At 37.7% G+C, this 24,831-nt stretch overlaps 1 protein-coding gene across 1 annotated transcript in view; it reads left to right on the forward strand.

Moving 5' to 3' along the window:
* The window catches only part of LOC114707213 (transmembrane 9 superfamily member 2-like), an 86,451-nt gene that overhangs the window by 58,616 nt on the left and 3,004 nt on the right, over window positions 1-24,831 (forward strand). The window contains exons 14-16 of the mRNA XM_037198811.1: window positions 689-837; window positions 5,204-5,315; window positions 10,323-10,494. Coding sequence (XP_037054706.1) covers window positions 689-837; window positions 5,204-5,315; window positions 10,323-10,494 — 433 coding nt within the window. The remainder of the gene's footprint in view (window positions 1-688; window positions 838-5,203; window positions 5,316-10,322; window positions 10,495-24,831) is intronic.

Here is a 24,831-nt window from a genome sequence, read left to right on the forward strand (position 1 = left end):
GAGGACTGTAGAAAACTAGTTTGAGGTTGCAGGGGAAAAGTAAAACAAACAAACAAACAACAATAACAACAACAAAACCCCGATGAAATAGGAAATGGAGTTCTATAGAAAGCAGGAAAAAGAAAAAAATTGAACACTGTTGACAGATTGATAAATTTATTTAAAAGGTAAATTTTTAGGTACATTTGGAGGGAGCTTTTAAACATATCTATTTCATATTAGAATAATCACAAGTAAATCTTGTCAAATATCTCCTTTGGAATGTATTTGGAAAGGTAAATACCCAGGGCTGGCGGTGTAGATCAGTTGATAGAGGGCTTGGCTACCATGAAGGAAGTCCTGGCTTCAATCCCTAGCAAAAATGGGGTTTGGTGACACATGTCTGTGTGTAAATCATCACACCTGACTTCAAATGAGAATATTTGTTATATCAAATAAAATATACTTTAAAAATAATTTTACCTGTTACTTTTTATACTTTTATGTAACTACTAAATCCTTAAAAACTAAATATAAAAATGTATTGCATTTCCTGTTTACAGTACACTTTTATTGCATGGTGGTGATCTAGTCCTAGCCCACATGACATTCATGTGTTGTTCAGGTTCAAGCTTGTGTATTGTATTATCATTATGACTGTGAATTTATTCCATTCACTCCTGTTGTTGCTTCATGTATTTTTAAACAGTTTGAGTTTCCAGTTCAAACACAAGAGACTTCTCCTGAGAGTCCCCAAAGGAATTTTTTTAAAAAACCAACCATTACCATTATACTCAGTAGTCTCTTACCCTTTGGCTGTATTTTTCTCCAACTTTCTTACATTCTAAGCCATATTTGGTGAGTATCACATCTCAATAAACTCAAGTTTAGTTTAATACATAATGATAGTGCATATTTATACAGTAATAGTTCAGTAATAGTGTAATAGTTCAGTACTTGTGTATGATGTTCAAAGATAAAATCAAGGAAGATGTATAATGGGTACCAAAATAAAATTAAATCAATAAGTTCTAATGTTCTATAGCACAGTAGAACGGCTTTAGTTTATAGTAATATACATATTTTATAACGACTAGAAGTTTTGTGTTGGTAGGATTGAACATAGGGCTTTCTCCATGCCAAGTAAGAACCTTGACACAGAGTTACATTCCTAAATCTCAGTTTTAGTTTTGTTGATTAACTTTTTATATTTCAAAGAGGTTAAATTGTATAATATTTCATCTATCTTTACTTTATTCAGGAAATAACAGTTTGACCTAGGGTAATTTCCTTGGGAACAGATATAATTAACAACTTTTTAACATGACTCTTATGGAACTCTCTATAAAGACTTACTTTAAAAAATTAATAACCAGGGGTGGGGACTGGAATGATGGCTCAGCAGTTAAAGGTACTTGCTGCTCCTCAAGAGGACCTAGTTCAGTTCCTAGCACTCATGTCAGGTGACTCACAACTTCTTGTAACTCCAGTTCCAGTAGATCTGACAGACTCTGCTAGCCTCTATGGGCACACACACACACACACACACACACACACACACACACACACACAAACACACACACACACACACAAACAAAAAACCAGACATCCACATAAATAAAAAAAAAATAGAGGTCAGTGATATTGCTCAGTAAGTGTGGGTATTGCTGCCAAGCCTGACCACCTGTTTGATCCATGGAACTCACACTGTGGAGGGAGTGAAATGACTCTCACAAATAATCCTGTAACATACATGCGCAGTGGAATTCATGCGCGTGCGCGCGCACGCGCGCGCACACACACACACACACACACACACACACAGAAATTTAAAAAATACCCTCTTGGTAACCTGTTTTACATGACTTCGAGAAGCTGAAACTTGTGGGAGGTCAGGGTTCTGGATACCGTAGGGTGGGAGGTCAGAGGTATGGAAACCCTATAGTGGGAGTTCAGGGATCTGGAAACCCTAGGGTGGGAGGCCAGGGGTCTGGAAACCCTAGGGTGGGAGGCCAGGGGTCTGGAAACCCTAGGGTGGGAGGCCAGGGGTCTGGAAACCCTAGGGTGGGAGGTCAGGGGTCTGGAAACCCTAGGGTGGGAGGTCAGGGGTCTGGATACCCTAGGGTGGGACGTCAGGGGTCTGGAAACCTTAGGGTGGGAGGTCAGAGTTTTGGATACCCTAGGGTGGGAGGCCAGGGGTCTGGAAACCCTAGGGTGGGAGGTCAGGGGTCTGGAAACCCTAGGGTGGGACGTCAGGAGTATAGAAACCTTAGGGTGGGAGGTCAGAGTTTTGGAAACCCTAGGGTGGGAGGTCAGGAGTCTGGAAACCCTAGGGTGGGAGGTCAGGGGTCTGGAAACCCTAGGGTGGGAGGCCAGGGGTCTGGAAACCCTAGGGTGGGAGGCCAGGGGTCTGGAAACCCTAGGGTGGGAGGTCAGGGGTCTGGAAACCCTAGGGTGGGAGGTACCTAAATATGGAAAGGGGAGATCTGATTTTTATGTTTTCATATTGGCCTTCCAAAGGAATATTTACGTAGAATTCCTCTGCTAAAATCGATGTGAAGATAATGTGGCTTAGGAGTTTTCATGTGTACTGAGCTATACATAGTCCTTTTCTGTTCTCCTCCTGTCAGCTATTTGTTCTGGTATCAGAATGCCTGTTTCTTATACCGTTTTATTTATTACCTTTTACAATCTGTTGTGCTTTAAGAATTATAATAATATTATGGCTATATGTATTTGCAAATCAAGTAATTTGCTTTCTGTTGAAGAGCATGACAGCTGGAGCGGGGTTGGAGTAGGAGAGCACTTGCTTAGGGTGCACAAGGCCCTAGATTCTATGCCCAACACTGGAAAGAAGAAAAGCCAGCTCTATGCGATAGCAAATGCCTGGAACCCCTGCCATTCCAGCAGTTTGTGAGACTGAAGGAGGAAGAGCTTGAGGACAAGTCTGACCTACATATAGCAAGACCCTGCCTCCAAAAATATGTGCAAGAGCTTTATTGCTTTAGCATTATGACATCTCTTTCATTTATTCCATATCTCCCTTTCTTTTCTTTTCTTTCTTTCTTTCTTTCTTTCTTTCTTTCTTTCTTTCTTTCTTTCTTTCTTTCTTTCTTTCTTTCTTTCTTTCTTGCTTTCTTGCTTTCTTGCTTTCTTGCTTTCTTGCTTTCTTGCTTTCTTGCTTTCTTGCTTTCTTTCTTTCTTTCTTTCTTTCTTTCTTTCTTTCTTTCTTTCTTTCTTTCTTTCTTCCCTCCCTCCCTCCCTCCCTCCCTCCCTCCCTCCCTCCCTCCCTCCTTCCTTCCTTTCTTTCTTTTCAAGGTAGGGTTTCTTTGTGTAGTTTTAGCTGTCCTGGGACTATTTCTGTAGGAACTCACAGGTCCACCTGCCTCTGCCTCCTGAGTGCTGAGATTAAAGGCATGTACCACCATGCTGGCTATACTCCTATCTTACTTTCTGGTTCTTAACTGGATTTAGAAACTGGCCAGCTACCATATTTCTATGGAGAGGTTTGGAGATGGACAAAGGCAATGAGAAGTAAAAAGCCAGTGCTGCAGTAACAGTGGTTGAGAGCACTTGCTGCTCTTCCAGAAGTCCTGAATTTTGTTTCCAGCACCCACATTAGACAGCCCATAGCTGTTTGTAAGTCCAGCTCCACTGGATCTAACTGCCTCTTTCAGTCTGTGCACACACATGTGCACACACATACACAAGAAATATCTTTAAAAAATATTAGTTTTTTAAAAAGAAGTAAAATGCAGTAACTGTGTTTTTTTTTTATAGTTTTTTTTTTAAACCATAATAGTCTTTCAAACAAAGCTGTTCTGGAACTTGCTCTGTAGACCAGGCTGGCATCCAACTCAGAGATACTCCTGTCTCTGCCTCCCAAGAGCTGGGCTTAAACAAATCTTTTAAGTCCTTGAAAATTAGATTTAATCATGTCCAGTCTAAGGACTTACTTTTGAACTAGTATTGTGATAAACTGGTTTGAAAGGTAAGCAGTAGAATCTGAGACTCTCATACAGCTCAGTGGAAGAGTGCCGAGGCCCTAGGTTCAACTTCAGAAGCAAATCTGTCTAAAAAGTGTCAAAATGAGAATAAGAATTTTCTGTATTGAAAAGAGTGTGTACAACTTGTACATGTTTATTAATTATAGAACAGTTTTCCCTAGCCCTGCTCCTTATCCTCACACCGAAATATATATTTCATATTATACTTAAAATGAAGTATTTATTAATTTAATGGTTTTCTCTAAAAATTAATCATAGCTAATTAATTAATAATTGTACTAGAGACTGAAACTAGGGCTTTATGTGTTCAAAGCAGGTGCTCCATCACTGAGTTTTATCCACAGCCCTCTTTTTTACTTTTACTTTTGAGACAGCTTCAGTAAATTACATAAACTGCTCTCGAATTTGCAATCCTCCTATCTCTGCTTCCTGAGTAACTGAGATTTTAGGCATATCCCTGGATGTTTGGCTTCAGGATGCTTTTAAAAACATAATCAGCTCAGCTTTATAATAATAAAGGTTGTCATTTATTTCTTTTGGTTTATCCTAAATACAATCAACATACATATTTTTTAAAAGATGCATGCTTGAAAGGTTAGTTAATAGAATTTTATGTGACATACTATGAAGACATATTTGAAGAGGCGTCTTTAGAGTTTCAAAGGCAAGGACATATTTGAGTCTGTCGTTTTCTAGTATATAATGTATTTAGTGGCATTTATGGCATTTACAAATCTTTCATCTCTAAAATGACAATTTAAATGTGTGTAGGGATATTGATGAGCCTCAAGTAAGAACTTAGTTATGCAAACAGATAAACATGGGTATGTGGCTGTACTTGTATCTAGAGAAGATGGGGCTCAAATCTGAAACTATGTTAGTAAGAGATTACTTTTAGTACTATGTGGATGGATGGAGGCTTGGAATAAAGAGTTTAAAGGCTGGCCAGCTCTGGTGGTGCACCCCTTTAATCCCAGCACTTGGGAGGCAGAAGCAGGCAGATCTCTATGAGTTTGCTCCACATAGTGAGTTCCAGGACAGCCAGAGTTATGTGGAGAGACCCTATTTCAGAGAGGGAGAGGAGACGGGGAGGGGCAAGGAAGCAGGGAGAGAGAGAGAAGAAAAAAATCAAAGAATTGTGTGATAGTCTTTTGTATAGATTTGGACTAATCTTTTTCTATGTAATATTAAAATTTAAATCTTGTGCTTATTTTTAGGTCTCCTCATATGTACTACCTGTTTGCCTTCCTTTTCTTATCCTTTTTAATTATTCTGATTTCCTGTTCAGAAGTCACAGTTCTGCTATGCTATTTTCGGCTGTGTGCTGAGGTAAAGTCATAGATATTAATGTTACTTAAGTGTTCTAAACTTATATTATTGGAAGTAGAGTGTGTGCTCAGAAGGGTATTGAAATAAATAGTAACTTCATGATTTTTACTACTTGGAATAAGTTTTATATTATGCTTTCCTAATGATATATTTTGACTTTGATGTAGCTACTGAGTGCTAGTTTTGATGCAAGATTTAAAAAGAAAGCAATTTCTCTTTGAGTGGTTTCTATAATTTCTGCTTGTTATTTCAGTTAACATTGAAAAAATATGGCAGTTGGGGGGGCTGGTTTGAGTTTAAAAATATGGTGGTAGGTGACTAATTTTAGTTTAGACATGTAAAAGACCTAGTATAGTGATTAAAAAAAAATAATTAAAGGTTTCTTTGGAGCATCAGCCGGGATTGAATTTTGTGGAATTGAGGTTTTTGTTGCAGGTCTTTTTCGCTTCTTCTAACATATTACTGTAAATAGTTTTTTTTTTTATTTCATCCTTATTTTTTTCTCTTTGATAATACTTGAATGACTGGTGGTGTAGTAAACTGTTATTTATTTTCTGTCTCTCTTTTTAAAATGACTTTATTTATTTATTTATACTTGTTTGGTGTGTGTGTATGTGTGTGTATACCCTTTTAATTGCTAAGACATCTCTCTAGCCTCACATTGTTTCAGGGTTAGCACTAGGGCTAGGTCAAATTTCATAAATCATCATCTTATTGTAGTTAAATGTCAGTGTCTGAAGGTTACAAGGAATAGTTAAGAGAATGATTATAATACTTGTTGTTTTGCAGCATTTTGTTCTTGAGCTATAGATATAAAATATATAATTAAATATGTATTGTACTTAGCTACTGATAAATTCTCTGGTGCATTTTATCACAAAGAGAATGTGTAACAATCACTAATGAGCCTAAAGAAACAAGCATATCATGGGTATATTTTTATTTCTTAGAAGATATTTGGAGCTTAAACCTCAATAATTAAATAGAAGAACTCATGATACCAAACATCAGCATGGTAAAGTTTATTACAGAGAAAAGACACACGTCACAGTGAACAAGGGAAAAAGACATAGTTCATGGGGCATGGCAAGACCAGGCTGCGTATTGATCTCAGTCATGTCCTCCACGGATCCTGAATTTAGCCAGTGAAAGAAAATCCCACCGACTTTAAGGTCCATCTTAAATTTCTACAGTACTTCATCTTGTATCTGACCTAAGGCACCTCTATACATAGTATAACATTTTTTAAATAATGAGCTTTTTTTTTCTATCTTTAATTTTTTACAATTTTAAACATTTCTCCTTTCCCCTTTCTCCTTGAATTCCCATTTACCTCTCCTTGTTTTCTTTCAAATTTGTAGCCTCTTTTAAAAATTGTTTTAGCATGCATATATGTATGTATGTATGCATGTATGTATTTATGTATGTACATATAAATCCTTTAACCTAACCTGCTCAGTCTGTATAATGTTATTTGTACGCATGTTTTCAGAGCTAACCATTTGGTATGAAATAACCAATTGGTGCACTCACTCTTCCTGCGGAAAGACTGTTTCCCCCATTCTTAGTGTTTCTTGGTTATCTTTGTGTAGGGTTGAGGCCTAATGGGCTCCCCTCCCCCATCCACTTTGGCATGTCTATGAAACTTCTCTTTGCAAAAGATCGAGAATACTACAGCAAATCACATCAATTAAAATGTAGTTGTGGAGCCCAGTCCTAATAGATACATCTACAAAGCACTCTTGTGCCTAAGGCTCAGCAAACACTGGGGAAAAGGCTGACAGAAAGATTGTAAGAGGCAGAGGACCAGAGAGTTTGCTGTGAGATTGTGTCTCTTAATAATGTCAGAAGCTATACCCACAAAGCCTCAGGACATGATTGCCCAATCATGAGCTTTTCCTTTATCTATATAATGTATTTGTTCATATTTATGCTGTAATTCTTTCTTTTGTGCCCACTCCACTCCTGTTGATATCCTTCTTCCCAACTAGTTCCCCTTTTACTGTCATATCTTTTCTTTTTGGTAACCCATAGAGATTAGTTAAGGTTTCTTACAGGAGCATGGGTGAGGGATTATTTATAGGAACATGGGTGACTTACCAGTGGTTATACCACTGAAGAAAATACCTCTCCATTTTCTAGCAATCTTTAACTTCATTTATATACTTGGTGAGGGTGGGAACTTATGATCCCTTCCCTTCTGTGATAAAATGTTAAGAGTTCCAGTGTTATATATGTCTATAAGACGAATTGCTAAATGGTCTTATTAATAAAAAACCCGGATCCAGATATTGGAGTGAAAGCTGGAAGATCAGAGAAACAGAACAAGCCACAGCCAACCTCACCTTACCAACTCCTCAGCCTCCAGAGCGAGACTTCCTGTTTACTCGTGCCTTATATACCTTTCTGTGCCCTGCCATCTTCCTTCCTTCCTAGTGCTGGGATTAAAGGCGTATGTGCTTTCCAAATACTTGGTAGCAAAGGTATGAGACCTTAAGTGCTGGAATTAAACATGTGTGCCACCACTGCCTGGCTCTGTTTCCAGTGTGGCCTTGAAATCACAGACATCCAGACGGATTTCTGCCTCTCAGAGTGATAGGATTTAAGGTGTGTGCCACCATGCCTGTTTGGTGGCTGGCTCTGTTCTCTGATTCTCAGATAAGTTTTATTAGGGTGCACAAATAAGATATCACCACATTTCTCCTTTTTTGTATAAAATAAAAAAATTGCCGGGCGGTGGTGGCGCATGCCTTTAATTCCAGCACTCGGGAGGCAGAGGCAGGCGGATCTTTGTGAGTTCGAGGCCAGCCTGGGCTACCAAGTGAGTTCCAGGAAAGGCGCAAAGCTACACAGAGAAACCCTGTCTCGAAAAACCAAAAAAAAAAAAAAAAATTATAACTAATATAAGAAAAATTATATTCAATAAATACAATAACTATATACAATATATACAGGCAATAAATGCATCAACAATGTCTAGTCCATTTGCATTTGACAAATTCAGCAAAAATACTCCATTATGTATTCTATTTTGTTGAGTCCAAAATGTATCTAATTCACTTTCTATCCTAACTTGTATTATCAACTAAACACTATCTTTTGATGTCTTTCAAACTTATACACTTTACACCTCTTAGTGAGTTTCTTTTCTAAATTTGTTAACAAGGAAAGCTATAACTATAACCATCTAATCTTCAGCTTCTTCAGAGACCTAAGAAGGAAATAGTATTACCTAGTTAAACAGGAAGTGCAAAAAAGTGACTTTCAAAAAATGTGAGTTATGACAGAAAAAGCTGGCTTCCTGGACAGTCACCTGAGGTTTCTCTGCAATGTTGGGGCACCCATCTTCGGCCTACAGGCCTAGCATATCTGACAGACTCATCTGTGAAGCAGGATTTCTAAAAAGCTTTCCTACCTTGTCTTGGCAAGAATCTGCAGTCCTTTCTTTTGTGTCTTGCTTGTCCATTTTAGACATCATACTGTCAGCAGTCGAGGCAAGGGCACTTTCTTGCCCAGTGACTATCTTTTGCCACAGTGAAAGTAAACTCCATATGCAGTTTCTTCAATGCCCATCATCTTATTTGAAGTAGATTGGTGCTGCAAGGAGCAGGCATGTCTCATAGTCATAAAAAATTGTTATTAAAACATCTTAAATGCCATATTCTGTAGATCAGAGAATTCAGAAAGTGTTTAAAGATGACCTGTCTATCTAAAATATATCTGTTTGACCTTGAAAACATACCTAATATGACTACACATATCTGGTGCTGATAATCACTATTCTAAGAGTTCAAGAGTGCAGTGACCATGTCATGGACAGTAGAAAGCACTCCACAATACTCTGCTCCTTCCTCCGACTGTTATTTTTTTATGCTCCCTATTCTCATGTCACCTGAGACTCAGAGGTAAGCTTATATAGGTGTCACATTAGGGCTAAACAATACGGATTCTTGCCACTACTATTGGTTGCCCACTAATATTAGTTATTTGGTCATAGGATATAGATAAATCGAGCTGAAACTGACCTGGAACCTCCCTACCTGTTGTCTGGTGCTTATAGCAGTGAAAGAGGATAGAGAGACTGCTGAAGGAGAATTTTCATTAGCAGTCTTTCTTAGCTATAGACCCTTCATGTTATAATATCAAACAGGCAGGAAGGGCATATGCCCATTAGTGCAATAGTAGCAAGTAACCAATTAATTTTTATTGGATTTGAGATATTCTCAACAGGAGGAAATTCATGTTTGGTATAATAAGCTTAGTCAACATCCTATTTGGTCAGATCATTGACCGTAGTGGGGAAGCCATTGCTACTATTTTCCTTACTGGGAAAGATGTGCCTGACATAATTCCTCCTGAATATTTTTATTACCATTGATCAGTGCTGCTGTCAGCTTTGGTCAGAGAGACTTAGTTTTTGTAGTAGATGGTGGTTACTACAGAGACTCCAAACTGGGCACAGCATAACTCATGTCAGTAAAGGAAGCTGAGTTGAATGCCTTCCAAGGATGAGAAAGTCTTAAAATAGCATTCTTGAATTGTAACTCCATGCTTAAGAGGACACATGTGATATCCCTGGAAACAGAATTTACAGTAGCTAGAGCATCTCAAACATGACATAATTATGTGTTTTATTAATTTGCTTATGAAACTTCAACATTTATTTATAGTTTTAGAAATTTTTATTTTATTATTTATGTGTACGGCTCTTTTGCCTGCATGTGTACTTGTGCACCGTGTGTGCAGTATCTGCAGAGGTGAGAAAAAGCCTCAGATCCTCTGGAACTGGAGTTAGATGGGATGGTGAGCCACCACGTGGGTGCTGGGAATCAAACCTGGAGCCTCTGCAAGTGCAGCCACTGCTCTTTACTACTGAACCCTCTCTCCGCCACTACATTTTACTACTTTTAATTAATAATGTTAGAGTCCATGTTCTATTATAAAAATAATTGCTTATCCATTTATAGCTAACATTTCACCTAAGTATTTTTTTTTATATTTTTACAGGATTGTGGTTGGTGGTGGAGAGCCTTTTTGACCAGCAGTTTTACATCTTTTTATATTCTTGTATATGCAATTCATTACTTCTTTAGCAAACTTCAAGTCACTGGCATTGGAAGTACCTTTATGTACTTTGGGTACACATTGATCCTAGTGTTAGTTTTCTTCCTTTTCACAGGTAAGTGACAACAGAATTATGTAGTATATTTTAGATTCTCTAAAGAGTCTTAGAGACATTTGTAATCTAGTAAATGTCAATTAACCATTAGAAGAAGGAATATGGAACAAAGTCACCATGTTCATTCATATGTTTTCAGCATCAAAGGTTGTGAGGCCTGAGATGTACCTTACATATTTCGTTGTAAGATTTTTTCCTTGTGCATAATTATAATCAGCAGGGATGCGTTTTGAACCACAGAATGGGTTAAATGTAATCAACTTTGAATAGACTCCAAGTACACAAATTAACAGATTTAAATTCCTTTAGATTAATTATTTGGTCATATGAGCAATTTAATGTCAAGGACAAGTTGTATATTCTTGTAAGGATTAGTAAGTTGACAGTTATTATTTTGGTACAAATGTGGTTCAAATGCTTAGTGCTTGAATCACGTGAAAAAGTGAAATGTCTTATAAAATGGCCTAGTTGAAGATATAAAGAAGTTGCAGAGGCATTAGACCTTCTCAACACAAAAGAATGTTTTAACTTGCCTCATTAAATTTGGGTTTTAGTAGCTTAGATTATATCATTTATATAAGACAGATTGGAAAATTTAAGTATTCTCCCAGAGTTAGCATTCATTCAGGTTCAGAAAATACATAAAATGAAAACTGGGAGCTGGGGAAGTGGGGCAGTGTCTAAAGCATAAGGAAGTGAGTACAGATGTTAGTCCAGTATCATCATCATAGGGAGCATGGTGGCATGTATGGTGCAGGAGAAGTAGCTGAGACCTTTACATTCTGATGCAAGGCAACAGGCAGAGAGAGAGAGAGAGAGAGAGAGAGAGAGAGAGAGAGAGAGAGAGAGAGAGAGACAGAGAGAGACAGAGAGAGACAGAGAGAGACAGAGAGACAGAGAGACAGAGAGACAGAGAGAGACAGACCGACAGACCGACAGACCGACAGACAGACAGACAGAGACAGATAGACAGACAGACAGAGATAGAAAGACAGTGGGTCTGGCATGAGCTTTTGAAATCTCAAAGCCCATCCCCTGGTGGCATACTTACTCCAATAAGACCATACTTCCTCCAGCAAGGACATACCTCCTAATCCTTCCAGTCCTTTCAAAGAGTTTCACTTCCTGCTGACTAAGCATTCAAATATTGAGTCTATAGGACCATTCTCATCCACTCTGTCACAACACACATGGTTGTATATACTGCACACATAGGTACACACACAAATATGAACAATCCATCATAAAAGGCAAACCTTATTTGATAAACTAGGCATCTTTTAAAAGTATATCTAAAACTTGGATTACTTTTGTTATACTGCTGGAACCATCTCCTTAGTAAAGACTTTTTAGGGCACCTGTCACCACTTAGCTACCAGAAGTTCTATCCACAAAGGAAGGCCAGAGCACTTTCATCATTGTACTCTAACTCAATTCTGCATGTTATTTTCTTTTACCTTTTCCCCCTAAAGTATGCAAATAGGGTCAAGAAGTGTAGCTCAGTGGCAGAGCACTTGAGTAGCATGTTCAAGACCAACTTTGATTTTAGTCCCCAGCAGTACAAGAAAAAGCATTATGCATATGAATCATAAGTATAGTTTGATGTGTTATCATAAAATGAAACACCATTGTAATTAGCACCCACATAGATCAGCAATACCTGATCATCAGCTCTGGAGCTGCAGCTGGGCCTCTTTCAACTCACTTTCTATAAGTGCAACTACTAGCCTGACTTTCAATAGCAGAGATCAATTTGTCCTCATTTTCAATATAGAAGTATGCACATGCATCCAGAATAAACTCTTTTATGTTTGGTTTCTTTAGCAGCTGCTTTCTTCCAATATTGCTTGTGAGACTGATCATTAACCATGTCTGTGGATGGAATTTGAGACCCTCATATATCTTGTTTTGGATCATCCCATCCCTCCCCATGAGTTACTGGGTTATATATTTATTAGATATATTAGATACAGAGTAGTTTCCCCATATTCAGGTGATACCAGTTTAAGACCCCAAGTGAATGCCTGAAACCATATATAGTACTGGATCATATATATATTTGTGTGTGTGTGTGTGTGTGTGTATGTGTGTGTGTGTGTGTGTACACAGCGTTTTCTTATACCTACAGCTCTGTAATAATTTACAAATTGGTACAGTAAGAGATTAGCAGTACTTGATGATAAAATAGAAAAATTTAACCCATTCGCAGTAATGTTATATGACTATGATGTCTCACTTTCTCCCTAAGTATCTTTTGTACTATACTCTTTCTTTTTGTGATGATGTGAGATGATACAATGCCTACTTGGTGAGGTAAAGTAAATTATGTAGACATTTTGATAAGACCTTATGTGCAAGTATTACTTGAACAGAAACACTGTGCTTTGATAGTTGTCCTGAAACTGAGACAGCTACTAAGTAGTTAATAAGGTAGTGACAAGGGGATAGATCAGCCTAGACAGAATTGAGACAAAGATGTAAAATTTTGTCATGCTATTCAGAATGTCACACAATTTCCGATTTATGAATTGTTTTTGAAATTTTCTACTCAATATTTTTGGATCATTGTTGATTCATGCTGGTTTTTTATGTGTATGTTTTTGTTTTTGTTTGTTTTTTTGAGACAGGGTTTCTCTGTGTAACAGCTCTTGTTGTCCTGGAACTCGCTTTGTAGACCAGGCCTGCCTCTGCCTCCCAAGTGCTGGGATTAAAAGCATGTGCCACCTAGCCTGGCTTTTTATATGGATGCTGGGATCAAACTCAAATCCTCATGTTTAGGTAACTAAAAACAAACAAACAAAGCCTAGCAAGACCACAGATAAGGGGCATTTACCAGACAAAGCATAATCACTTCTGCCTTTTTTTCTTTCATTAACAAGTACTTTAACTCACATTGCCTTTCCCTGGGAACCATATTACAAGAACTGCTTTTTTCCTTCCAAAATAGATGTAGTACTGAATAGTCATATTGTCTAATAAATCTTCCTCCCCATTGGTGTCTCTACCATCTGCATTCTTGGCTCTCTGTTAATCATAGTATGCTGAACAGTGACTCTCAATGATAAACAGTGAACTCTTTTTTTAAAAGATTTTATTTATTTTACGTGTGCAGGTGTTTTGCCTGCATGTATGTTTGAATACCACATGTGTGCAGTTCCCATGGAGGCTAGAGATGGTGTCAGTCCTCTGGAACTAGAGTTACAGATACACTGTTAGCAACTTTGTGGCTGCTGGCAGTTAAACCTGGGTTCTCTGAAAGAGCAACCAGTGTTATTACTACTAAGCTGTCTCTCCAATTCTTGATAATGATTTCTTGACAAAGTAAATAGATTTTCTCTAGTACATTCCTTGGCTTCACTAGCATTACTCAAACCTATTCTGTGAAATTCAACATCTCCATTACTCCCTATGCCCTCCTCTGTGCTTTCTGCTTGCCTTTCTTCTGTCATCTGACTCCAACTTTATTGCCATTTTAATCCTTTGGTCCTTTCTTTCTGTACTTTTACCTTTTAGAGCTCATTCACTCTCATTGCTCTCCTCACTGCTCACTGCTCTCCATTCTGTATCTTTATCACCAACTGTATTTTGAGCAATTGCATGTCGTAGTGGTACTTCACATTCCACACATGTCTCCTAACTTCAGTTAGTGTTCCCTTTTCTCCAAGCTATGCATCTTAATCTTTTTCTCTCTTTTCACTGCTGAACCTTTGGCCCATTTGATCTCATATAGATCTTGTGCATGTAATCACAGCCATTATAAGTTCATGATTATGATAACCATGTCATATACAGAAGATACAATTTCACAGCATTCTTCCCTATCTCATGTGTTCCCTAAACAACTGAAATCCCCTTGAGAACAGGACCTGTTATGCCTGTTCAAGACTATCATTCTTGAATTGCATAGAGCATGGGAGACAGGAAATACTATCATGTTACCATGTTTCTATATCCATTTTAATATTAAATCACAAGTGTGAGAACTGTCTTAATTGTGGTTACCAACCAGATCATAGAAAAGTTATTAGATCATAAAGTGTGATTTTTGCATCTCTTTTCCAAGACTGTTCTTTTTGGAGCTCTGTCTGCCAGCATTATCTTAAATGGCATATATATATATATATATATATATATATATATATATATATGTGTGTGTGTGTGTGTGTGTGTGTGTGTGTGTGTGTGTGTGTGTGTCCGTCCTTGCACAGCCTTGGTGCAGTGGGAAGGGCCTTGGACCTGCCTAGGCTCAGTGAGCTGGGCTCTGCTGACTCCCCATGGGAGACCTCGATTTGGGGGATGTGGGGATGTGCGGTGGCTTGGGAAAGAGGGCTGCGGGGTGGGAGGAGAAAGGAGGGGGGGTCTGTGGATAGCATGAGGAGTGAGTAGAAAATTTATAACAAAGAAAAATAAAATAAAAAATAAATTTAACAAAAAATATATATGTGTGTGTATGTGTGTGTGTGATATTTTTTTCCTTCCCTTAACTTCTCAAATATCCTTCCCCACTCCCAGCCACCTAATTTTATGTTCTTTTTTCTTTAAAAGAAATGAACCAAACCAAAACATACACACAACAAAAAAACCTGGAGTCCAGTTTCTGTTTGCCTATTACTTCCTTAGCATGTGGCCTGCGCTGGAGTGTGGTTGATATACCCAGTGTCTTTCCATTGAAGAAAACTGATTTTCCCTCTCCCAGCAGCTATAGAGTGAAAATAGCTTATTGGTTAGGGGTAAGACCTTGTGTTCACGTCCCCTTCTTCATGTCAGGATTTTTTCTAGCTTAAACTTGTTCAGTTCTTGGATATGCTTTCCTGGTCCCTGTGAGTTCATCTGTGCATCAACACTGTTGTTTCTTGAAAATTCTGTTTCCTTAGAGTCATCCACTACCCTGGCTTTTACAGTCTTTCTGCCTCCTCTTCTGCATAAATCCATGAGTCTTGAGAGGAGAGGTGTAATAAAGACGACTTATTTAGGGAAGAGTAATATAAAGTCTCTCACTCTCTGTATATTGTCCAGTTCAGGGCCTCCGTCATAATTGTCATTGACTGCAAGAAGAAACTTCTCTGATGAATACTGAGTGATGCACTGATCTGTGGGTATAGAAATATGTATGCCATTAGTAATTGTTTTATTACCATTTCATTTAGCAGAATAATAGGATTTTCTCTAGGGCCTATGACCTATCTAGTCTCAGGTTCTTGGCCTTATTAATAGTGCCGGGTACTAATTAGTTCTCTTTCATGGAACATGCCTCCATAAAAAGGGGGATTGGTTACTCCCATAACATTCATGCTACTATTGCACCAGTGGGTATATCATGCAGTCATGTCACCATTGTAGTTCTTAGGGTTCATATCTAGGTGAGATTAATGATTATATTTCTACTATAGTACATAGTATTTTCCAGCACTTTCTATGAATGGTTATCAGTAGAGGTGAAGTTTCTTTGGTGCTTGAATTCATTCACGGCATAACAGGATATATAGGACTTCATCTTTCAATATTAAGCATTGTGGCTATAAGAAGATACTTTATATACTAAGAATTTCACACTCTCAGGAAGAGATAGGAACAGAGACAGAGACATGGATGGGCAGACAGGCAGATACTGATTTAATCCAGTGAGGTTTCTTCCTTGTGCAACTTATTTTTTTCCTTCCTTTGGATTATTTCCTTAAGATAGTCTTTGAAATGGAATGACAGAGTCAAACAATTTTATGCTTCCTTATGACTTCTGCAATCAGCAGAACACTGATTTCAGTCTTGGCTGATGTTGAGTATTACTGGTAAAACAAAGCAGCTTCCTAGTTTTTTCATTAACTATTTCATGCATATTATCATAAACTGGTATTCCATTGTTTTCGAAACCAGGGGAAGTGATGTGCTCTGTGGCTTGTGTTCTTTCATCCATTTTTCATTTGTTAGTAGACTTAAGATATATAATAATAAGTCAAGAGACTCAAGGAACTGGGAGAAGGAGGATAAAACAATATTTTAAGAAATGGTAGTAGGAAAGAAATTTTGTATTTTACAAAGACAAATGAATATCAGTCAAAGTTGAAGGACTTATCCAAATTCTTAACTAGTCTTTGTCTTAAACATGTGCATTAAATATTTCATTTTGAGTTCCTTAGAATATTAGTGACAAGAATGAAGAAAATACATTTTTTTTTACACAATGCAGCTCTAAGTATTGATTAGGTCTTCTGAAATTTTGGTTTCAGTGAAATAATATAGAACTTGAGACAATTCATGTATATTTGATGTGAAGTAGTGTATACAATCCTAACTATTCTTAACTGAACAATCTTAATGGCTGATATTATTTGTTTCCCATTTTGTTTGGGTGAATTTAAGTCTTAGAAAATTAATGGAAATGATATATTCCTATTTTGATATAATAGATGTGAGGTCAAAATAACTAATTAAGAACCAATATTTGAGCTTCCTTGTCTTGCAGCCTAAGTTGTAATGTATAGCTCTCATTAGTATCACTGCATATGCAAGGAGACTGAGGCCCAGTTAGTGTGATAAACACAAGAGAAGCCCTTATAGGGAACACTCAGTTCGTGGCTGTGCTTCATAACACTTTACATAGAGGTCATAGTCAGAGACACAGAAGTTAGGGCTCTCTTACTGGGAGTGATTTGTTCAAGGTCATTCATTAGTACATGGTGGGATTACAATTCATTCAAACTGTGATTGGTTTGATTCCACAGTTTATTCTCTCATATTACAACTCTCTATGTCTTCTTCAAGAAAGAAACATGCTCTTTAATATGGAGGCCAAATCAACAATCAAAGAATTCTTATGTAATTTACTTTATAGTCTTCCATTTGACCATGTGGCCTATTCTTGATTGTAAGAACTAAGACCTGGTACATATAAAGCAATATGGATATTACCCTAAAGGATATATGATAACAATGGAATATCTCAAGTTTTCCCCATGCCATTCAACTCAATATATCATATAAAAATGGAGGTTGGAGATATGGCTCCATGGTTAAGAGTATTAACTATTCTTTCAGAGGACTCAGACTTGGTTCCCAGTACCCACATGAAGAGTTACAACTTTGTCTAACTCCAGTTTCAAGGGATCTGATGCCTTCTTCTTGCTTCTATGGATACTGCATGCATATAATATACAAGCATACATGTAGGCAAAACACCCATACACATAAAATTAAAAATGCAAGTATGTTATTTCCATTTTCTACATTGTTCTAGGATAGGGGCCATCAAGGACTAGGATAAACCTTGAATAATTGCATAAAGTCTTCAATTCCAGGCTAGTTTGATTTCCACTTATATTTATGAACCAAAGAAAGTGTTAGGTTTTATAAGCCAAGACACAGATGTCTGTATTCTCATGAGTATGGAAAATATTTAGATCATGTTATTTCTATCAATAAATATAGTTACATCCCTACTCCAATTCTGAAACTTGTACTGGCCAGTATTCTGGTTTTGAATATGATACTGAAAAGACTGAATGTAAGGACGCATTCTGCTTTTCCCAAAGTGAGTATATATGCTGGCATTCTTAGACTGTTATGTATTTCACACTCTGTGAAACTCACATCAGTGATGGTTTCTGCCCACTACTACCTATAGTTTTTTCCTGTCTCATTGCTGTTAGTTCTTTGCTGTCTTTCTGTACAAAGTGGTTTCTGGTCATTTTAGCCCATTTTGATACCTCCACCTCAGAGCAGTCAAGGAAAGAACTAGTCTTGCATTCCATCTCTGCTGCTTATTGGCTGTGTATTCTAAGGCAAGTTGCTTTATGTATCTGAGCATTTCTGGGTCTAGAGAAAGTGTTTTATAAGCACCGAATTGAATGTGGTAGTAGGGAATGAGGGCTCCCCAAATCCTCTTCTCTAAACAGGTTTTTTTCCTTTACCTCATTGTGAAATGGCTGCAGTTTCTATTTTTCTCCTCATGTCTTAATTCCATGTCTCAAGATCTGTAATTAGTAGGTCTTGGATATTAATTTCCTCAGTGACTGCAGAAAGACTCCTTGAAGGTTTGTTTGTATTGAATTTTGAATGAGAGACTTTCCAGCTGTGTTAGTTAGCTAGCTTCTCAGAAGTCCTTTGTAAAATATACATTTGTGATAACACCAGGAAATTTCTTTTTTTATTTTTTGGGGAAATTTCTATCATATTTCATAATTCTTATTTATGTTTGAGTTTTGTTTTCAGAGACAGGGTCTCACTATGTATACAGCTTGGCATAGAACTTGCTATTTAGCCCAAGGTAACCTTGAATTCTCAGTCCTCCCTCTGCCTTGATAGAGCTAATATTATATGCATGTGCCACCATACCTACCTCTTACTTACATTTGTTTACAAAGAAGGAAAGAAAAGGAATTGAGATAGGAAAGAAAGAAAGGATAAACAGAAAAGACAGGCTGGTTGAGAGATTTGGAATCCTGGATTCATATATTAAAATCACCTGGAAACCTTTTAAAATATTTTTAAAATTTTTATTTACTGTATGTGTGTGTGAATGTATTTATCTGCACTATATGTGTACATAAATCTACAGAACTCAGAAGAGGTCATTACATCCCCTGGACCCAGAGTTATAGGCAGTTATGAACCATCATGTGGTTGCTGAGGACCAAACCTAGGTCGTCTGCAGGAGCAGCAAGCACTCTTAATTTCTGAGCCATCTCCCAAACCACTCAAAATCTTGATATTCAGACTGTATGTACCACGTCAATGAAGTCATAATTTCTGGGCTTGAAACACACAGGTAACATTTCACCAGGCATTTCCAATATGAAATCAGTGTTGAGGACTACTATATTTAGATAAATCCCATGTAATAATATATTTCAAGCCCCAAGTCAGAACATTTATGTTTTTAAATAACATTTGCAAGTTCTTATAATATGAATTATATATGAAAGGAAAATGTGCTTATAATTTTATCATCCTGAAGTATATAAAGATATCTTTTATTGTCCATGTTCTACTTTATCTAATCCAGTTTATATTAATATTGGTGTGACTCTTTGGAGTTAAGGTCTAAATTTCTTTCCACCTAATACCATTTGTAAAGATTGTAGCCTGTCTTGGGGGAACATGCCTGTAATCTCAGCACATGAAACACTGAGGCAGGAGGATCACCTCAAGTTTGAAGCTAGTAATTTCAAGGCCTGTTTTGAACTTGTTTCAGAACAAACACATTAAAAATCAATAACCAAAGATTTCTTCATACTGCTATCTTTGTCATTTTTTGGTGACTGCATTATTTCATTGTTTACTTAGGTCACAGTAGGGCTAATAATGTCTTTGAGGAGCGTTTAGTTTGTTTGTATTAATTCAGTGTTTTAAGCCATAGCATTAAAATTAACTTTTTGTTGGTAAGTGTTTTTCTTCTATCAAATTGTGGGTTTTTTCCATATAAATCCTCAGAAATAAGATATTGTTCATGTTTATAAGACAATTTTATTTTAAAACTGATAGGTACTCTGTATCTATATTCCATTTCTATTATATATAATGATAATGATATTTTATGTTTTTCTCTCTGTGTGTATGTCTGTATGCATGATTATGTGTATGTGTATGTGTGTGTAGGCTAGAGGTTCATATCGGGTATCTCAGTCACTCTTCACAGTATTTTTTGAAACAATCATTGAACCTGGAGCTAGCCAAATGGCCATACCAGTTGGTTGGTGAACTTCCAGGGGCCACATGTTTCTGTCTCTCAGCAGTAGGCATACCATAGCACCCAGAATTTATGGGGATGTTGGGGTTCTGAACTCAGTTCCTCATTTTTGTGTGGCATATACTTTACTGACTGAGCCATCTTCACAGCCTAGTTACTTACATTTTCTAAACCCTGAAGCAAATTACAAGGTTTTTTTTTGTTTTGTTTTTTATCAGAAAGTAGTCTTGAGCCTCTTTGAAATGGAGAATGTAAGCTCATCGTTTTTGTTTTATTTTTGACTCTTGTTAGAGACTTACAGAATTCAATCAGAAGGATTCTATCACTTACTTCTGGCCTTGCTGCTCACCCTGGTTGCTTAGCAAAGAACCTGGTGATTTATCTTGTTGGTTTGGGTCTCACTATGTAGTCTATGATGGCCTTGAATTAGTTTGTTTTTCCTGCTTCAGTATCCCAGACGCTGGGAATACTGGTGGGTACCACTATGACAGCTGAACCTGATGACTTTTATTTGATTAAGTATAAATCTTGAGATTTAAAGATTCAGCACTTCCCTTGAAGCGGCCGTGTTTGTGTTTTCAAGCAATCTTGTTTGATTTACTATGATACCTGGCTAACACAGACCTTTTGCATTTTGTTTCAGGGACAGTCGGATTTTTTTCTTGCTTCTGCTTTATTACTTCAATCTACGGAGTGATGAAAGTGGATTAATGACTTTTCCCAGATGTTTCAAAGCACATAGCCCTTGCTTTCAAACACCTCTGTATTTATGTAAATATCTGTTGAGGTACATGTATATGTATGCTCTAAGTTACATTCAGTTAAAGTGTTCATAAATGCAAAATCTCACTGTCTGGCCTCAGTTTCTTTGACACAAAATAATGATTAGTGAAAGAAAATAGATTGGTAAAAAGATTGATTCTCAGTCATAGTTTCTTAAAAAGATAAACAGATTTCATTTAAAACAAACAGCCAAGGAGACACATTTTAAAAAAATTAATATACATCTTTTTTTGTTGTTGTTGTATTCCCCCCCCCATGAAGCTTGCTTTTTTCCCAATTCTGCTTTCTGATGTTAAGAGTGCCTAGTTTCTCTGTCAGAACAATTGTTTCATTGGCACTATCTAACAACTTTTAGGTAAAATGCTTTTGTCACCTAAGTTAATGATACAAGATATATATTACACCTTTATATCTACATGGTTGTTTAAAAAAATGTATGAATCTTAGTTTGGGTTACTATTGCTATGATGAACACTATAACCAAAAGCAAGTTGGGGAGGAAAGGGTTTATTAAGCTTTTTCTTCTGCATCACAGTTCCTTATTAAAATAAGTCAGGATCAGAACTCAAGTGGGTCAGGAACCTGGAGGCAGGAGCTGATGCAGAGGCCATGGAGGGATGCTGCTTACTGGCTTGCTCTTCATGGCTTGCTCAGCTGTAGCTGGAGAGCTTCTCTCCAGGTCCCACCAAGCCCCCACAGTCCCACATCCCACTTACAAAATAAACTCACAGACGCTTATATTACTTAAACTGTTTAGACTAATGGCTCAGGCTTCTAGCTAGCTGTTTTTATATCTTAAATTAACCCATTTCTATTAGTCTATAAGTTGCCACATGGCTCGTGGCTTACCGGTAGCTTAACATCTTTTCATGGCGGTGGCTAGCAGCATCTCTTTGCCTCAACCTTCCACTTTCCAGCCCTCTTCTCTCTTTGTCCTGCCTATACTTCCTGTCTGGCTACTGGCCAATCAGCATTTTATTTATCAACCAACAATCCACAGCACTCAGCCTGCTTTCTTATAGAACCCAGGAACACAAGCCCAGGAATGGAACCACACATAATGTGCTGGGCCCTCCCCCATCAATCACTAAGAAAATGTCCTACAGGCTTGCCTATAACCCAATCTTATGGAGGCATTCTCTCGTTTGAGGCTCCCTCCTCTCTGATGACTCTAGCTTGTATCAAGTTGACATAAAACTAGCCAGTACAGTAGTTAGTTTAAATTACAGAGTTTACAAAAAAAATATTAGATATTGCTGTTTTATTGCTCAGTCAATCCTACACATTTCCAGTTATTTGTAGTCTATCTCCTTTAACTTAAAAACATATTTGTTAGTCTATTTCTGTAATGTCCTTTGGAGGCCAGAAATGTTCAATTTTGACTTAGTTTTATGTAGATAACAAATCTTGGGAGTTAAGGTTTTTAAAATCACCTTTATTTATAAATTTCTGTGCATGTGGGAGATGGGTGTATGGGTGTCATGGAAGATGTGTGGAGGTCAGAGGACAACTGAAGGAGTCAGTGATCTTCTTCTACAATGTGGGTTCCAGGGACTGAACTGAGATCATAAGTGTTTTTGTCAAGTGCCCTTATTCACTAAGCCATCTCATAAGCCTCTGTTTTCCAGCTTTATTATTATTATTATTAATACTAATATTATTATATCTTATTTTTTGTATGTGTGTGTGTGTGTGTGTGTGTGTGTGTGTGTGTGTGTGTGTGTAGGTATGTGCGTGACATGGCATACAAGTGGAAAATAGAGAACAACTTGTGGGAACAACCGAGAACAACTCAGTTCTCCTTCCACCATGTAGGTTCTAGAGATCAAACCCAGGTCATTGGGGTTAGTGGCAAGGTCGTTATTCACTGAGCCACATTGATGGTCCTCAGGTATTGATTGGTTTTGACTAAACAATAGGTTATTCACTCTGGATATTGGACATTTGTATTACAAATATTCCTCAATCTTGTTTGTAGTTTTGGGGGAGCAGTCATGAAAATCATGTTTCATGTGGTAAATTGTATTGATAAATGTCTCAATTAGGAAAACATTTACCCTTCAATTTATGAACATTCCCAAGCTACCATAAAGCTGAAGAGTTGTTCTTGTGTGCCTGGTTCAAGGGCTCAAAGAGGTCATATTACCTTTCAGGGGAAGGGAGGCTAGACTGGAATCAGGAAGGAAGATGTGGGAGAGTTTCATGCTGAGAGAATGAGAGGGCAATTAGAAGTTGATTGGTTGACCCTTGGAAGAAAATAAGTCACTAGCTGGGTAGCATAACCTGCCTTTAAATTAGAAGGGTCTGTATTGTGGCTGATGACAAATGAGCCTGGGTCTGTTGCAGAATTACTGGAGGAGTGGACCTAGGAGGCCACAGAAGATCTCCCAACAAATGGGAGTTTTCAGATTCCTCTTAATCTAGGGCTACACCCTTCAGCCTGCCTAAGAAGAACTGTTTTTGTGTGAAGATCATTGGAACTTATGCCATTCTCCAAATATTCTAAACTAAATGGTGCTATTGAGCTTCAGGGAGCAAGCACTTTTCCCACCATGTTAGCTGCCTGGTAGTTTTATATAGGCTTCCATTTTTCCCCCCCGCATTGAAGATAGTCTTCTAGAAAGGAAAATTTATTCCTTAAGCAAAAAAGTGCTGTTGCCCGAGTGATGTTCATAGATTAAGATAAAGGCAGGTCTCATGACAACCACCTTTGAACATCTTGAAAGTGTGTAAGTCAGTATTAGCTTGGTTTTATAGTTAAATGGAGAAGAGCTCTTTAATTTTATTGAAATGGGGCTGAATAGTATCCTGAGCCTCCTTGTATGGGTTTATGAATATAACTTCAGCAGTATGAGCTCTGCAGTTCCTTATAGCACTACTAATGAGAGTATCAGGAGATAAGCTAATAGTAGGCCAAATACTTCGTCTCAAGAGGAACTAGGGGTTATTAAATATTAAACATATTAACCCACCTTATCTGCATACTGTTTTCATATGTGATGACTGCATCAGAGTTATTACTGCTTTATGAGGCTGGGGATTGGAGAAGCATGCTTTTGCTCTTCTGTCCTATAGACCCTGGTTAATTGGGGCTGAACTGAGTGATATGAGTGTGAGTAATTAGGCTAGGTTAAACTGAGAGGTGCTGAAGGAAGTGCTCTGAGCTGAAATAAAGTATGGGTTTGAGCCTAGTGGAGGTGACTGAGGTACTGGGTAATTCTGTTTATTTATTTATATATTCATTCATTCATTCATTCATTCATTCAATGTGTCTTTTTACATCATGTATCTTGATCCCATTCATTTCCCTGTCCCTTTGCATATGTCCTCCACCCTTGCACCCCCCCCAAATAAAACAAAATTTAAGAGAAAAAAAGGGGGGAATAAAAAAAAAAGGAAAAAACTTAAAAATCTTGTCATGGAAGCTATAGTGTGATACAGTGAGTCACACAGTATAACCTTTTTTATCAATTTATCTTTACTTGCAAGTGTTCATTGCAGAGTCATTGGTCTGGTTCGAGGCCTCCGGTTTCTTCTACACTATGGATGCTGGGCCCTCACTAGGACCCTTCCTGGATATCTTGTTGTTGTCCTGTATTGTACAGATCCTGCAGCTTTGGTTTTGTAGGACCAGCTCCTTTATGTACTCCAACAAATCATACATGGGGTGGATGGTGCAGTAGGCCAAGTCATATCTTTGGGTCTGGACCTGGGCATCTGTAGGGCTGGTCCACCAGATGTGAAATGGGGACAATTTTTCCATGCTTACAACTTCCCAGGCTCACCCACACCTGCACTGTTTGGGTTGGCTCTATTGTGCTGCCCTGGTGAGGTGCAGGGCCTGCTCTCCTGAGTGTTTCAGCTGGTGGGGG

The sequence above is a fragment of the Peromyscus leucopus genome, chromosome X, assembly GCF_004664715.2.
Source record: "Peromyscus leucopus breed LL Stock chromosome X, UCI_PerLeu_2.1, whole genome shotgun sequence".
NCBI lineage: Eukaryota > Metazoa > Chordata > Mammalia > Rodentia > Cricetidae > Peromyscus > Peromyscus leucopus.